General features: G+C 40.5%; 1 protein-coding gene across 1 annotated transcript in view; it reads right to left on the bottom strand.

Annotated features, from left to right (window-relative positions):
• The window catches only part of PAK5 (p21 (RAC1) activated kinase 5), a 241,800-nt gene that overhangs the window by 31,650 nt on the left and 191,919 nt on the right, over nt 1-18,231 (bottom strand). Inside the window, exon 4 of the mRNA XM_070419915.1 lies at nt 9,222-10,007. Coding sequence (XP_070276016.1) covers nt 9,222-10,007 — 786 coding nt within the window. The remainder of the gene's footprint in view (nt 1-9,221; nt 10,008-18,231) is intronic.

Genomic DNA, 18,231 nt, shown 5'->3' with positions numbered 1-18,231 from the left:
AGAAGAAGAAAGAGACATCAATCAGTTGCCTCCTACACATGCCCCAACCAGGGCTGGGGATTGAACCTGAAACCTAGGCATGTGTCCTGACTGGGAACCTAACCGGCAACCTTTCTGTGTATAGGACAATACTCCAATCAACTGGTCCACCTGGCCAGGGCAAGATATATTAAAATTAAAGAAATTGGCCTGGCCAGTGTGGCTCAGTGGTCGAACATCAGCCAGTATATCAATAGGCTGCTGGTTAGATTCCTGATCAGGGGCACATGCCCAAGTTGCAGGCTTGATTCCCAGTAGGGTGTGTGTGGGAGACAGCTGGTCAATGTTTCTCTCACATCAATGTTTCTATCTGTCTCACTTCTCCCTTCCTCTCTCTCTCTCTCTCTCTCTCTCTCTCTATATATATATATATATATATATATATATATATTCTTATTGATATATATATATTCTTATTGATATATATATATATATCAATAAAAATATTTTTTTAAAAAAATAAAGAAATTGTATCCTTTAGGAATCACAAACACTACTCCACACTGCATTGGGCCGCCTTTCTTCTTTACTGAGCATCAGCAGCATTGTCAGGATCTAGGTTAACAGCAGGCATGTGGCATAAAGAAGAGACCCCTGCCTGCGTGAATGGGACACTTTTTATCAGACAGAATGCAGAGTCATTTGCTGGGAGCTAAACGTCTTTGAAATGAGGTCTGTGAGACAAAGCAGTGCTATTGTTTTTCATGCCTGCTGCGGAGTCTCCAAAAAGCGATGGATGAGAAGCAACCACTATCACAAGAGACAATTTTTTGAACCAAACTCGAGGTGTACTCATCAAAGGACAATAGACTGCTTGTCTAGACTGCGGGAACATGTGATCTTCCCTGCTGGCTTTCATCCATTCAAGGAGATGGTGGGTCAACAGCTGACTTTGTGAAGGAGAAATGCATGAGTGACCCTTTTCGCGGCCACCATGTCGCTGACCCATGTCCTCAGTTGGGTCTTGATGACCCAAATGTGGGATTCATGATGGCGAGTATTGCTGGCTAGCACATTTGTGGCAGACCTCATTCCTTTTTACTCTGACAGTCAAGCAGGGACAATTTGTCCCATGTTATTGTTGACAAAACTGAGGCTCAGGGAGGAGAAACTGCTCCCAAGTAATACAAGGCACGGGGCCCTATAGTCCTAAGATTACACACACCACCCCATTCTTTTGCTCAGATCAGTCCTTTACTCCCAGTGGGAGGGTATCTAGATGGCCCACGTGCTTGGAATACTGACACCACAGGCCTGCTTTCTTCCTGCCTTGGCACTTCTACCATTAGCTGTCACTTCCCTGATGTGTATTTTCACGGCTGGACACTCCCTCTTTAGTAAGATGCAGGGGTGTTTTATTGGGCCCCTTCTGTAAACCAAATTCTCTATAAGAAGTCTATTCTTGCAGGATGGATAGAATTCTATCGATGATAATGATACTTGACATTTGCTGAGTGCTTTCCATATGCCAGGGTTGTTCTAAGCAATTTATGTACATGGTTGCATTTAAACCTCAAGTTACACAATGAGATGGACCCCATAATTGTTCAGTTTCACAGATGAGAAAAATGAGGCACGATGGGTTTAAGTAAGCTCTGCAAAGTTCTCAAAGCTAAGTAGAGTTAGAATTCAAATCCAGACAGTGCTACTTTAGGACCTGGGCCCTTGATATGATCAGAAAGTGGAGCGGGACAGGACAGAGGTAGGCGCAGAGTGGAGTGACAACTACAGAGCTAAAGCCTGTTAGGGTGTTTCACTGGGGCCCAGATGTCTAAGCCTGGAGCAGAATGCAACAACTGAGCCAGAAAATGATGGAGGAGGGAGGAGGGAGATGTAAGAAAAAATAAGTTGTTTGATTTTTTGTTTAGTTTTGTTTTGCAAGAGAACATTTATTGGGTACATTACAGAGGTAGAATAAGTAATTCATACAAGAAATGGGCTTAGGGAACAAGTTATGGAGGTAAAGGAAGGGCCCTTACAGCTTGGGAGTGAAGAAGCTAATGGTAATGTGCAGTGTGTGTGTGTGTGGGGGGGGGGGGGGGGGGGCGGCGAGAGGAAAGGAAAGCCATATGTGTGCTCCCAGGATGAAGAGACCCTAAGTGTTTTGTGTGGTGTGTGTTTGTGTGTGTGTGTGTGTGTGTGTTTTAAAAAAAACAGTCTTGGCTTAGAGAAATAAGCTCAAAATATACAAAAAGAATAATCATCAGAGCAAACTGAAATGGTCATCTATGTGCATAATCTATCGCTTTCGTTTCTGCTTTGGCCAGGGCAGAATGCTGTGTTCAGCTACAATAATCCCCAAACATTCTCCTATGGACTCTTCCAAAAAAGAAAGCCCAAGCTTTCTTTTGTAACAAGGCTTCCTGGCTCTTATATGGTTCTTAAACTGTTAGAATTATTTAATTGTTCTGCTCTAAATAGTCTTTCCCATGATATCCAATATTTGGAAGTGAGTGAAACCTAAAGGATGAATTTGTCCATTGATACTGTTTTGCACATACACACACATCCGTGCATGTAAGAAAGACTTGCGAAGGTGTAAAGCTTGAACTATGCAACCTTTTTTACAACCTGTAGTATATTCAAGAAAAAATGGAGTATATGTGGAGTCCATATGAGCAGGCCTATAGTACCGTGAGAGAGATGTGGGGATGAATTCCACAATGCAGTGGACTTGGGTGAGCAAATGTACAGATATTTAATAAACGAATCCAATGAACCTCCCACCATCCGCACCCCAAACCATTTCCAAAAGATCTAAGCAAGTAATTTACCTTTGAAGACCTATTGCAAAGGCACAGGAACCAGAGCAGGGGTGGGAATCTGCTGCGCAGGAGTGAAAACAATGAAGAGAGACTAGGAAGTCTGTTCCCCATGCCTCCGAAGAGAGCAGCCCTCCAGTTTTGTGATAAAGTAACTTCATAGAAATGAGACCATGGTCTGCATACTTTTGAGAGGGGTTTCCATATGGCAAGATGTACTAAGAGAAGGCTGGATCATTTGGGCAAATTATCACCCAGGCTGCTAAACTGCCTAGCTGCTGTTCCAAGGCCACTAATTGTCATTGAAAATTGGATGCCTTCCGAGAAGGAATTCTCCCTACAGGGACCTTTTAAAATGCTGAAAGAATGCGCAAGCAGTCTTGGTTTCCTTTCTCTCTGAAATGGCTAATGACATCCACTCATTGTTTAGTTTCCTGGGGCCTTTTAGTATACCATATAAATGAATTCTTAAAGAACTGCGCTTTTTCATGGCTCTATTCAAACCCAATCAAAAAGTAAGAAGGACAAAAACAAAAACAAAAGGCTGTACTACATGGAAGTAAATAATTCCCGGTGAACAGCGCTGCCAAACTACCCTTCCACAATGCACACGATATCTCCAAGGATAGGGTCAGACACAGGCTTGTGATGTATCAAAATTAAACGTAATTATAGCAATGAATTCATTTAATCAATCAATTTCACCAGCGGTGGACAGGGCATAAAACTCCACACAGCTATCAATAGCTCTGATTACAGCTGGCTGTCAGCCAGAATTCCCCTGATCCATGTTAGTTAAATGCACATTAATCTGAATTTGGCAGTGTAATCAAGGACCTAACTGAACTGTGAAATTGAATTCTGCAGTAGAACATCATTTGACCATTTTATGCCAAGGCTGGAAAAATAGGGTTGGTGGGGGGAGCGGGGAGAAAGAAAAGAAAGCGGGGGGAAATCCTGCTTCAGCATCTATTTGTCACTGTGGCCTTCTGTACCGGTGACAGGGAGGCCATGGATGGATTGTTCTGGACAGAGTGGTGTGTGTGTGTGTGTGTGTGTGTTGGGGAGGTGGGGCGCGGGGGGGCTAATGCTTCAAGGTATCTACTGAAGACCCTGATGCAGTATGCTTAGGAAGCAAGTGAAGTTCCAGATGGTCAGGCAATTGCTGGATTTCCAAACTGCATAGAGCAGAAAGTCATTCACCATATTTAGTGTTTTTTGCAAGCCAGTCTCCCACACCATGACATTGGATTCCTACTTAGGCACATAGGAATTTACACCTTATGACACAGAGTTGGAAGAGTCATGCCCTTCCCTGCCTTACAAAACATACGGCAAGCTCACACTGAGAGAGTTCAGACAAGAGGCTTATGACCTCTACAAATAGGAAACCCTAGTAATTTAAAGAAATGAATAAACCTGTGACCTCCTGGATCATAGGCCGATGCTCAGTTATGGAGCAACACGGGCTGGACTGTCTCAGCTTCTTGATGGTAAAAGAAATGAGCTTTGAGTTCTTCTAAATTGGTTACTGTCTACAAGATGCTTAGCACAGTGCTGGCACGGAGTCACCCTCAGCACCACATCACAGCCGCCATCCATCCACCTACTACACACGTAGACTGATGCACATAGACTCTGTGCATTACTAACTTAACCCTCGTACAACATGATAAGACAGGGATGCTCTTTATCCCCATTGTATAGATAAAGAAGTAGAGGCACAGGCATGCAGTTTATCTACCCAGTTTTAAGGGACAATATCAGGACTCAAACCCTGGGAGCCTTAGCTGCCAAAAAGTCCTGGAGAAACAGGAGCCACAGAACAGTAGTTCTCGACTGTGGCTGCGTTTGCTCCGCCTGCCCCACCCTGGGACATTTGGCAGTGTCTGGAGACATTTTGGTTGTTAAGAGTGAGGGATGCTACTAACCACCCTACGGCGCCCAGGACAGGCCCCCACAACGAAGAATATCAGGCCCTAAACGTGCATAGTGTCGAGATTGAGAAATCCCGAAATAGAGTGAGACAGGATGATGCAACCCAAGGGAACCTCATTGCTGCAGGTGTCAAAAAGAGCCTGTAAGGCTTGGTGCCCACAGAGGGTATTCCTATGCCATTTGGGGATGTAGCCAATGTCAGTGAAGGGGCTGAACCTAGAAAGCTGGTTCTCAGCTCTGCTCTAAGCTGACTGACCCAGCTGTTGTTGAGCCTCTCAAAGCCCATTCCCTCATCTGGGTAAAGAGGACAAGAGAGCCTGCTTCACAGGGCTGCGGGGTGCAAGGCAGCACAGAGAGTGCTCAGAACTGGCAGAGCTGTGATTTTGTTGGGGGCTTTTCGGGGGTTGGAGACAGAGCAGCGAATGGATGTGCTGAGCTAGACAAGACACTCTAGCCGGCAGCTGCTTGGTACCTGGAGAGCATCAGAATGAGCAAAAACAAATGCCTGGGGACAACATCTCCAGCCATTTTCCCTCCCTATGCCGCAGACTTGCCTGCAGGGGAGGGTGGAAAGTGTTCTCCCTCCACATGTGGCCCTTTTGATAGTTCTGAGGGCTGAATGGTACTACATGGCTTTTGTTTGGCTTCATCTTTCCTTTGTAAATCCTCACCGGAGGATATGTTGTGCTTTCTCTTATTGTTGATTCTATTACAGATGTCCCTCACTTTTCCCCCTTTGCCTCCCTGCACCCTGTCTCCACCTCTCATAGTCCTTCAGCACATTATTGTCTGTGTCCATGAGTTATGCATATAAGGATATGTGGGTTTTTTTTTTTTTTTTATTGATTTGAGAGAAAGAGGGGATGAGACAGAGAGAGAGAAACATTGATTGGTTGCCTCCTGTAGGTGCCCTGACTGGGGTTTGAACTCACAGCCTGGATATGTGCCCTGACCCAGAATCGAACCTGCAACCTCGGTGCACAGGGTGATGCTGAGCCACCCAGCCAGGGCTGGTTTTATATTTTCTTAATTTTTGCTTAAGCCCCAGCAAATCATTCAAAAATAGGAAGATGTATGCCAATATCTACGGATGTCATACATCCTCAATTCCTGTTACATTAATAGAAAAATTAGGTAGGTAGAACACACTGGAGGAGGGTTTTGTGTGTTTTTTTAAATTGTGGGTTAACAGTATTTTTTTCCAATTTGGCCAAATGTTGTCAAACTCATGTCAAATACACGCCCACACACACCTCCTCATTTTTGCTCTATCTGGAGATTTACATGAGATTTGTGCTGTCTCTTATTATTGGAGATGTGAGCATCTCACACACACACATACACACACACACACACACACATACACAAATCATATTTGATCCAAAATAGCCAAAATAATCCTGAGAAAGAAGAACAAAACTGGAGGTGTCACATTTCTTGATTTCAAACTATATTACAAAGTAAGAATAATCAAAACAGTATAGTATTGGCATAAAAACAGACACATAGATCAGTGTACTAAATAGAGAGCCCAGAAATATGGTCAATTAATTTATGATAAAGGATGTAAGAATATGCAATGGGGAATAATAGTCTGTTCAATAAATAATGCTGGGAAAACTGATTAGCCATGTGTAAAAAAAAAAATAAAACTGGACCCTAATCTTATAACATACACAACATCAACTAAAAATGGGTTAAAGACTTGAATGTAAGACCTGAAATCATAAAGCTCCTAGAAGAAAACATAGGGGACAAGCTTTTCAACATTGGTCTTGGCAATAACTTTTTGGATTTAGAACCAAAGGAAAAGGCAACAAAAGCAAAAATAAACAAGTGGGACTAAATTAAACTAAAAAAGTTTTGCCTGCAGAGGAAACTACCAACAAAAATGAAAAGGCAACCTATGGAATGGGAGAAAGTATTTGTAAACCACACATCTAATAAAGATAAAACCAAATATCTGATACAAATATCTGATATTTGTATCCAAAATATACAAGTAATTCAAACAATTAGATAGAAAAACACACATACCACAAAACCCACAAATAACCAATTTAAAAAAAAAATGGGCAAAGAATCTGAATAGACATTTTTCTAAAGAAGACATACAAATCTCCAACAGATACATAAAAAGGTGCTCTTCATCACTAATCATCAGGAAACTATAAATCAAAACCACAATGAGATATCTTTCAGTTGTTAGGATAGCCATTATCAAATAGACAAGAGATTTGAAATGCTAGCAAGGATGTGAGGGAAAAGAACCATTGTAACTATTGATGGGAACGTAAACTGGTACAGCCACTATGGGAAACAGAATAAAGGTTTCCAAGAAATTAAAAATAAAACTACTGTCTGATCTGGCACTTCCACTTATGGATATATATTCAAAGGAAACATCATCTTTATGTGGAAGAGATAACTATACCCCCATGACCAATGCACTATTAACAATAGTCAAGGTATGGAAACAAGTCATGTGTCCATAAACAGATGAACGGTTCAATAAAATGTGGATCAAGAAAATATATATACAATAGAATATTATTCAGCCTTAAAAGAGAAGAAATAATTCTGCCATTTGCAATAAATGAGAGTACCAGCCAGGCATTATGGTAAGTGAAATATCACTTATATGTAGAATCTTTTTTTAAAAAAGGTAGAAATCAAAACAGAGAATAGAAAAGTGATTGTCAGAGACAAGGGTGAGGAGGGAGAAGTTGGTAAAGGGTACAAATCTTTAGTAATAAGATGAATGAAGTCTGGGGACCTAATATATGACATGATGATGATAGAATTCTACTGTATAATTGAAATCTGCAAAGAGATTAGAACTTAAATGTTCTCACCCTGATAAAAGTAAATATGTAAGGTGATGGATGTCTTAATTATCTCGGAAGAGAATAATTTCACAATGTTTACATATATCAAATCATCATGTTGTAAATTTTAATTATCTTTAAATTTTGTCAAGTATACCTCAGTGAAGCTGAAAAACATTCTTTACTGTTACATAAAGTAACCACTGCTGTTCAAAACCTGCAGATGTTACCAGGTTCAGCTTCGGTATGTGTTGATTCCCTTATTTCACTCTAGAACTACCAAGGGGTTCCCTCAGGTGAGTGATATGCACAGGAAATCTAATAAACTATCTCATACATCATGTGTATGAGTTTTTTGTGTTGGTCAATTAGACAGACCTCTTTCCAACAATTGCCCTGGTAAAAACATAAGAAGTAAAGGCAGTCATGATACTTGATCATGGGAGTTCAAATAACTCACATAGTGAGATGAAAAACATTCTCAATATTTAAATTTTAACTAGATGTATATATTTCAGGTCTTTGTTTCTCATTTTATGTATTGGAAACTAAAGTGAGAGTTTTTTCTGTTGTTTTTTTTTCCTCTCTAAAGTATGGTTAAAGTCACTACTAGCATGTCCCTAAATGACTTCAACACATTGGGTTGGGTTTATGAGAAATAGTAAGCAAAGAAAAATATTGACTATCTACAATCAATAAAACAAGCAGTCGGACATCCCCCAAGAGCTCGCCTCCCATCAAGCTGCTGAAGAGAGAGCATTTGGTACAGCATATATGATCACGCTACTAGAAGTCACGTCCCTCTCAACTAGTCTGAGACCTCTATGGAATCCACAGCCCATCACCAAATGCCCCATTTTCACTTTGCTATACAGCTGAGGAAGCAGAAACATTTCTAAGTTACCATGGGAAAATAAACCACTTGCACACTCTCCAAGGTATTTTTCCAAGTGAGTACGTTCAGGTTCAGGAACTTCTACAACAGTGGTCCCCAAATTTCAAAGAGAATTTGCAGCAGCTGACATTTAAACTTATTTTTTAACCAACAAAGGAGTTACAACAAAACAAAATAAAATAAAAAGCACAGAAAAAGGCCCAGCAACCAGCTTCTATCTATCATCCCCAAATTTAAAACAAACAAAAAAAGATATCTCAAGACAATAATAGAAAGAACATACTCTCAAATGAAGAATTGTCCCTCAAGTGGAATAAAATTAACTTTATTAAAAACTTACCTCATTATCCTGATTTTTTTTTCCTTTTCAGCAGAGCCACATAAATTTTTTTCAGAATGCAGGAACCACTGTATTATTCCATCTAACGATCTACATCATGTACTCCTTCACAGAGATGTTACAATAAATGCGATGTGCTCATGTTGTACTAAGTTCTCTTTCAAATAAACACGATTTTTTGCCTTTTAACTAGAAACCCCATAGACGATCCCCCACAGACCTTTACTTTAGTGAATAAATGTGTCTTGCCCTAAATTTTCGGCTCTCGGGGCTGGGGGATGGAAATCAGAATTTCCATATGGATTCTCACTTACAAGGCAACCCAGCACTTGAGAATCTGACTATATTAAGAAGGCGGTGCTCGCACCACCTTGGTGGAGGGTCCCCCACCCTGGAGGCAAGGAGGCAGAGGACGTTACCTTGGCAATGCACATTGTGGGCTCGGACAAGCGAGGGTAGGTGTAGGAGTTGTACGAGTGTCCCTGGGGGTGGGTTTTAAATGCACTTGCTCCGAAGGGCATCATCGGTTCCTGGAGCCCCGAGCCCGACCTGGACCTCTGCCGCATGGCGGGCTGCGGGCTGGTCTGATTCAGGTACGATGACTTTGGCCTCCGGTCGTAGTCATCGAGGCTGGGCCCCCATTCGCTCTCGCTGTAGGCCAGGCTCTCCTTGGAGCAGCCGCCGGTCCCTGCAGTTCTGGAAGGCGTGAATTGGAACGGGTAATCCAGAGGCGAGCTGCTCGAGGCTCTCTGGTACTCCCACTTGAGGTCACTGTAGTCACTGGGTTTGCTCAGTGAGTCCAAGTGTGTGTGATAATCGATGGGGAATCGGGCCAGGTCGGATTTCAGAGGCTTCATGTCAGAATAGTAGGCTTCCCCGTGTTTCATTTTCATCACGTGTCCATTCTGCTTGGCCGCATGGCTGCCTTTATAAAACGGATCCAGATCGTCTCCATAGAGACTCTTGTCGCGGTACCTGTCGGTGGAGTAGTCGGCGGTGGTGTCAGATTCGCTGGAATACTGTGAGAAGGTGATGAAGCCGTTCTCTTCCCGGTGGCCTGGGCCATGGCCCGCGGCGCCCTGGTCCGGGGTGGGCGGGCTCTCTTTCCTTAGGGAGTTGGAGCGGGTCACCGAGATGTTGTCGAAATCCTCCAGAAGGCCATTGATGGAGGATTCCTGGCAGGGTTTGTTTCCTCGAACGATTGTCTGGGAATAATAAAGGGAATACTGTTTAAAGCAAACAATTGGTGGAGGAATCCCATGCCCAACCCAATCCAATTTAAACCAGAGGAAAACAGACCCCAGAGGAACATTTCATTAAAAAATGATTTAAAGCCCTAGCCGGTTTGACTCGGTGGATAGAGCGTTGGCCTGCGGACTGAAGGTCCTGGGTTTGATTCCAGTCAAGGGCATGTACTTTGGTTGCAGACTCCTGTCGGGCCAGGGCCTTAGTCCAGGTGCATGCAGGAGGCAACCAGTCTGTGTTTTTCTCACATCCATGTTTCTCTGTCTTTCCCTCTCTCTTCCACTCTCCCTAAAAATCAATGGAAAAATAGCTGCAGGTGAGGACTAACAAAACAAACAAACCAACGAAAAACTTAAAAAGTTAAAAATCAAAAAACTGTTGATTGACTTCAGTGGTGAAATAAAATATTTAAATAATAATCTCAAATTGTAAAACTTTCCTTACCTATCTCAACAGAAAGATCAATTAAACATCAAAAACCATTTAGTGGAGGGTGGCCAGTTGGGGGGAAATGGGGACACTTGCAATAGTGTCAACAATAAGAATGAAGGGGGAAAATGGAAAAGAAAGCCATTTAGGAGACTATTTTTGGCTAGCATGATCTTATTTACCAGCTCATGGGAAATCCCTCCGCTTAAATAATCAACCCCCATCACCTAACAATAAGCTGGTGTTATCATTTTAATAGTCTATAATTGTTTGGTTGTAAAAGAAGTTTTATTATGTGTTTATATTCATTATCCAGATTATTTGCAAACCCAGTAAACATTGTTACTTGAATATTAACACACCCAGAAATGTTTGCACTTTTTGTTTTTTACCTTTTCATGGGAAACACATAACAATTGAAGTTATTAGATTTTCTAGAAGAAAACAGAACTTTCTGGACTGTAAACAGGGAGCAGAATGAAAATTACTCAAGTGATTTAATTCATGATCAAATGTGATGTTTTATTAAGTATACTAGAGGCCCATTGCACAAAGAGATTCGTGCAATAGGCCTTCCTTCCCCTGGCTGCCGGCACTGGTTTTCCTCCGGCACCCAGGACCCAGGCCTTGGCTCTGGCCACAGCAGAGAAGCCAAGCCTCTTCAGTTTTCAGTTGTCTTCAGTCTTCAGTCTTTGCTCGGGCTGGAGCCTTCAGTCTTCTCTCTGTGCCTACATATGCAAATTAACTGCCATCTTTGTTGGGTTAATTTGCATACTCATCCTGATTGGCTGGTAGGTGTAGTGGAGTGACACCAATTTGCATGTTTCTCTTTTATTTAGTGTAGATAACTGCAATACTTGTTATGGCCACAATTCTATGTAGCATCATCACTGAACTTTGGGGGCTTGGTAATGAGGTAGGTGTACCTGAATCTTGGTGACAAATTGTCAAGCCCACATGCTCCCTTTAATGGACCTAAATAGAACTGGAATACCAGGAGTAGAAGGAAGTCACAAACCACTTACAAAGCCAGTGGGCTGCACTTTGATGATGACAAGGTTTGCAGCAAAATATGTTGGGGGCGGACAAAAGAACAAAGAACAAAGTGTTGTGACTTCAGACTTCCAGGATTTTAAGATAAAAATGTCTTTGAGCAAATAGCAAGGAGTTCAACACCATCTCAGTCAGTACAATAGAAAGAAGATTTTAAACTGGGGAAAAAGCCAAAGTTATCCAGAAAATGTTTTCCTAGATCAGTGCTTATAAAACTATACATAATGGCCCAGCTGGTATGGCTCAGTGGTTGAGCATTGACCTATGAACCAGGAGGTCATGGTCAATTCCTGGTCAGGGCACATATGGTTGCATGCTTGATCCCCAGTGTGGGGCGTGCAGGAGACAGCAGATCAAAGATACTTTCTCATCATTGATGTTTCTCTCTCTCTCTCTCTCTCTCTCTCTCTCTCTCTCTCTCTCTCTCTCCCTTCCTCTCTGAAATGGACATATATATCCATTTCACTATGGATATATAGTGAAAGACAAGGTCTTGTACCATTCTCCAAATTAGCCCTGGATTAATACTTTTGGTCTTTACCATTTTCCTTTGAATAAACTTTTAATTTTTGAATACTTTTAGATTAACAGAGTAGTTGCAAAGAGAATAGAGTTCTCATTCATCCTTCACCCAGTTTCCCCATTGCTAACACCTTGCATTGCTATTAACTAAACTCCACAATTGATGCAGATTTCATTTTTTTCCTAGTTTTCTAGGGCCCCACCCAGTACACCTCATTACATTTATTTGTCATATCTCCTTTGGTCTGTGACAAATTTTCAGACTTCCCTTGTTTTTGATGACCTTGACAGTTTTAAGAAGTACTGGTCAGATATTTTCAGAATGTCCCTCAATTGGGGGTGTCTGAAGTTTTTCTCATGATTACACGGGGGTTATTGGTTTTGGGGAGGAAGACCACAAAGTAATGTGTGCCACGCCAGCACAACCAAGGGTGATCCCAAGTGGGGGGTGAAAGGATTAAGGAAAGACAGATAAGAGAATAATAGCTGGGTCTCGGTGGGACGCTGCCTCCCTGATGAGGAGACAACGACAGCGCCCACAAGCCGTGTCTTTATTTTATAGCAGATGCCACGAGGCAAAGTAGGGGCGTGATCATGTTGTTTACAGCATTCTCGTGAGTTTCAACCTCACTTAACTACATGCACCCGAACTCTATCACAAGGCACGTGGGGCTAGACCATAAGTTCAAGCTTACAACCATAGCTGTTGGCTATAATTGTGCTGGGAGGGCCTTGCCCTCCAGCTGGGACTTGCACATGGCAATGAGAGGACCCTGTCCTTTCATTAGTCGGAGGCTTGAACCTGGCCAAAACACAATAACCGTGCCCCACAGTAATGAACTAATTTCATTACATCATATCCAGGGTACACACCACCACCATGACTTACCACTGATGATGTTGACCTTGATCACCTGGCTGAGGTAGTGTCTGCCAGGTTTCCACACTGTGAAGTTACATTATCCCACACCCTTTCCATATTTCACTCTTTGGAAGTAAGACACAGTGCAGCCCATACTCAAGAGAAGAGGAGCCAAGCCCTTAAGAGGCGGGTATTTTGAATTCTTATGCACAGGGGACTTATCTATTCTCCATATTTGCTTATTTATTCAATCATTTATTTGTATTAGTATGAATGGAATCATGGATACTTATCTTATACTTTGGGTTATAATCCAATGCTATATTATTTGTTTTGTTGCTCAAATGATTCCATCTTTGGTTATTGAGAATTCTCTAAATCTGGCTGCTATGTCACTTTGACAAGCTCCCCATCTTTTTCTTTTTTTGAATACTTCTTACTTTTTGGCCCTCTACGATTCTTCAGGCTTCCCTTGTATTGTCCTTGCTTTGCCCTAAAATCAGCCATTTTCCCAAGGAGCCTTGTTATTGGAGAACGATATTAGAAACTAGAATCTGGGTGCTGGGTGTGTGCATTGCTACTGGGGTGCCATAGCTTCCTGGCCCTCTCATGCGCATGATGAGGAAATGTATACATGTATACTTACACAGGTAAAGGCACCTTCCATATTTATATCTACCCATCTGGGTCTATATTAAGCTAAACATGAATTTATACTATTGTCTCTGAACCTAGTCTAGTACTGCATGGTTCGTTCTAGCTTTCCCCTTATCTGTAACTGCCCCTCCCCCCGGTTCTGACAGTGAAAAACCTGGATCTCACCACCTGTTATTCATTTACTTATTCAATCCTAGTATATATGTACAGCAGCTTCAGAATATTGACCCATACCAGCATAGGAAACAAAAGCCAACCAGAGTATAGTTCTTATATAGAGCTCTTTTTTACTTTGGTCTTACAGTTTCCATTCAAAGCACTGTTTTCCAAAGTTACTTTTCCCCCACAGTCCCTTTAATGATATTATGCCAGTCAGCTATAGGTAATAGTTAGATTTTTGGGGGGCGGGGTGTCACAGTCTGCATTCCATCCTGGGATCCTCTGATCTTCTGGTTGACTTAAAAAATGCATGCATCAGTGCACTCTTTGTGCTGGAAAGTTCTGTGGGTATTGACAAATACAAAGCATCATGTATTCACCATTACAGTGCCATACAGATTAGTTCCCCTGCTAACCCCAAATCTCCCGAGCTTCCCTTAGTCAGACACTACCTTCTAAACCCTTGGTATCACTGGTCTTTTTTTGCATCTTTATTGTTTTGCCTCTTCTGGAATATTATATGAATGAAATTACACACTCTGGGGACTTTTGGTCTGCCTTCTTTCACTTAGCATAAGGCATTTTGAGGTTTATCCAAGTTGTTCTGTGAATTAATAGCATATTTTTTCATGATTACTTTTTATCACTGAATAGTGTTCCATTATATATGTTGTGGTTGTATGTGGGAGGGTTTAAATTGATTGGCTGATTGCCAAAGTTGGTGATATTCTGTTGGAGCCTCCCCGAGACAGCGGTATATGTATATGTATATGTATATGTGTGTGTGTGTGTGTATGCCTTTTCTCAGAGCAGCAATGTTTCATGCTCGCCCCAACAGATAAATGTAGAGGAATAATACATGTGAATGGGGAAGAGTGAGCAGCCCAGGAAGGGGAAAAGATGAAATGGGCATCTTTCAATGCATTAAATATGAATGCTAATAATTCACCCTCAAAAATATCATGTCTATTTGAGCAGCTTCCTATTGCATTTCGGGTGTATTTTACCTGTTTACAACCTCTCTTTCTATTTGCTCAGGATGCTCTCCAAACCCTCTTAGACATATGTACTGTTACTCTCTGTGGTTTTAAACAGTTGGTCTCCTCTTAACTATTATTTGCAGGAATTTTTAAGAAAATAGCATCAGTTTGTTTATATCACAGCATATCAACTAAGTCTTTTTAGCCAGAATTCTGGATAGAAATTACCCTGTGCATATTCTTATTCTCTCTTATGAACAATAGGCAGGTTATGCAAAGAAAATGACATAAGAAATTCATGGTAGCTTTCTGGTATTTTTTCATCCCAGGCATCTGCGTTAACTGATGGGCCACACGAATAATGACTGTAAGGTATGCCAAGGTCTTTAAGTATCTTCTGAATTATCAGACCTATTTGAAAAAAATCCTTCTACAAAAAATATTATCCAGACTTTCTCTGAACTTGCCAAATAATAGTTAACTATATTAGAATTTTTCATATTTAATGTTATCTTTGGGTCTATATCCTGGGGAGGGGGGGGATCATTTCTCTAAATGCTATCTGTCTTAGCATTTCAATTAATCTTTTCTGTCTACCTTCATGTTTCCCACCTCTGAATACATGAAAATGAAATATTCAGGTCTAGGACCACAGAATCATTTCCAGTATCTTAATGTTGGAAGGAATCTAGAGATCATCTAGGTCAGGGGTCCTCAAACTACGGCCTGCGGGCCACATGCAAATACAAATATTGTATTTGTTCCCGTTTTGTTTTTTTACTTCAAAATAAGATATGTGCAGTGTGCATAGGAATTTGTTCATAGTTTTTTTTTTAAAACTATAGTCTGGCCCCCCAACAGTCTGAAGGACAGTGAACTGGCCCCCTGTTTAAAAAGTTTGAGGACCCCTGATCTAGGTCATCTTCTCCTTTTACTGAGCAAAACTGACTCAGTTGACTTTGCCAACTGGTATGACACAGACCTGGGATTGAAACCCAAATCCACTTTCTCCCAGTCTAGCTTTCTTCCCAAGGTTCTCTTCAGACTCTTGAGCTAAACAAATCAGCACCAGTTGGCAATGCAAAGGTTTGATGTGTGATATTATAACCCATCAAAAATGGGTCAATGACCACTGTCAGCAGGTGCTAGCAGAGCCAGTGCCATCAGTGCATGGAAGCGGTGACAGCAGGAGCAAGGCTACCAGCAGACAGAGGACTGGGGGCCGTGGTGGGAGGGGCTGGGCAGGGGCACAGAGGACCGGCAAGACCTATCCCTGTGCCCACGGTGGCCCACAGTTCCTTTCAAGGTGCACGAATTTGTGCACTGGGCCCCTAGTGCATATATATGCATATAAATTTGTTGGTTGATCTCTTCCCACCCACCCACTCCCACCTTCCCTCTGAGATTCAACAGTTTATTCCATACTTCTATGACTCTGGATCTATTTTGTTTGTTAGTTTATTTTGTTCATTTGATTCCGTATATGAGTGAGATCATGTAATGCTTGCATTTCTCTGTCTGGCTTATTTCACTTAGCGTAATAACTCCAGGTCCTTCCATTCTGTCTCAAAGGGTAAGAGAGCCTTCTTTTTTACTGCTGCATAGCATTCCATGGTGTTAATATACCACAGCTTTTTTATCCATTCATCTACTGCACTTGGGCTGTTTCCAGATCTTAGCTATTGTAAATTGCATTCCTATGAACATAGGGGTGCATACATTCTTTCTGATTGATGTTTCGTGTTTCTTAGGATATAATCCTAGAAGTGAGATTACTTAGTCAAATGGCAGTTCCACATTTAGTTTTTTGAGGATACACCATACTGTTTTCCATAATGGCTGCATCAGTCTGCATTCCCACCATCCAGAAAAGTATGTTGAGTTCATGTACAAAATTATAGTGGTAAACTTCATAAATAGAATTCTTTATATTTGTTTATATTTATAAATATAAATTATTTATATTTATAATGTGGAAGTAGAAATATTAGTATTGTTATGAGCTAAATGCTATTAAGAAAAAAATAAAGACTATCCACTGAGGGGGAAAAACATTTTTAAAAAACAATGTAATATTTCTTATCTTTGTTTTGAATCTTGGGCTCATAGCAATATGATATTGAGCAACTTACTTACTGTTTTAAAGCCTTGGTTTCTTAATACATAAAATGGTAAGAACAAACCCTTATCTTATAGCATTATTTTGATGATTCAATGAAATAATTTGTGTGAAAAGCAGGCATGATTCTTGGCATACAGTAAGTACTAATAAATGGTAATTACTTAACAATTTTATGGGTAAAATGTACTTTTAAATTAGGCTGATAATAATTTAGGTAAAAAAAGAAGTTGCAAGCAACATATAGAAGGAATAAATCTCAGCTTCATATGTTGAATGTAAAAGGATAATTGATGTAGAAGACTTTAAAAATGACTATTAGTAATTTTAGATACAAATGTCTTAAATTTAAACAGATGTACTTCAAAACGATTATAACTGTTAATATATATTCAATACTACTCATTAGATCTAAAACAATGAAATACTTTCAAATCATGATCAACACTCTGTTATCTTTTTAAAAATGTAAAGTCTGAGTCACAAATATTAACAAAGTTAGATTCTCAATATTGAAACTACATATATATATATATAGTTTTCTATATATATATAGAAAGGTTAATAGAAATGCAGTAAAATATTGTAAGTAGTCATCTCTAAGTGGGGAGACTAGGGTGATTTATATTTTAGACAGGTACTTTTCAAACTTTAATGTGCAAATTACCTGGAGATTCTGTTGAAGGCAGATTCTAATCCAATTGGTCTCAGGACAGGGCCTGAGGTTCTGGATCTCATACAAGCTCCCAGGCAACAACCCAGCTTGTCTGTTGGTCACTGTTAACTCAATGGGGTTATTGTATTTTCCAGAATTTCTACAATCAGGATTACTTTCATAATGAAAATGTTAGACTGAGATTGCTTTTTCAGTATAGTGGGATTTTATATTTTATATATAGAAAGAGTGTAGTGTTAAATATATTTTAATATGTACATACAGTGTTGAATATATAAATACATATTATGTTAAAATTATATGATGTTATAGTTGGCTGTTGGGAGCCATACTGTTTAAGTTTCCTGTTTCCTATGAAGGTGTAATATTTATTATGTTTAACCAAAATGAAGACTGTAACAGATTTCACCATATTGGAACTCCTGCTTCTGTATCATCATGATCTTACTGTGAAGCTCTGCATCTCAGAATTATTCATGAATAAAAACTGAGTACCATAGAAGGGAGGTGTGGTTGCAGGCATTTGAAAAGAAAATTTTATCTATAATTTTTAAAAAATCAAAGAAACCAAAGCATAGTGTACTGAGGCATGGTTTTTCTTGAATCTCCTTTTTAGTGTTTGAAATGTTTACTGACGGTATAAATGGATCACTCTTAAGAAAGCACATGCCATTCCCTCTTGCAATGAAAACTATTAAGTCAGTGTTAGGAAGAAGGGCTTGCATGA

Source organism: Myotis yumanensis, unplaced genomic scaffold (genome assembly GCF_028538775.1).
Source record: "Myotis yumanensis isolate MYYU_CA2020_CCGP unplaced genomic scaffold, mMyoYum1.0.hap1 SCAF_7, whole genome shotgun sequence".
Classification (NCBI taxonomy): domain Eukaryota; kingdom Metazoa; phylum Chordata; class Mammalia; order Chiroptera; family Vespertilionidae; genus Myotis; species Myotis yumanensis.
The sequence above is the reverse complement of the archived record's forward strand: the minus strand, read 5'-3'. Positions and strand labels throughout refer to the sequence as shown.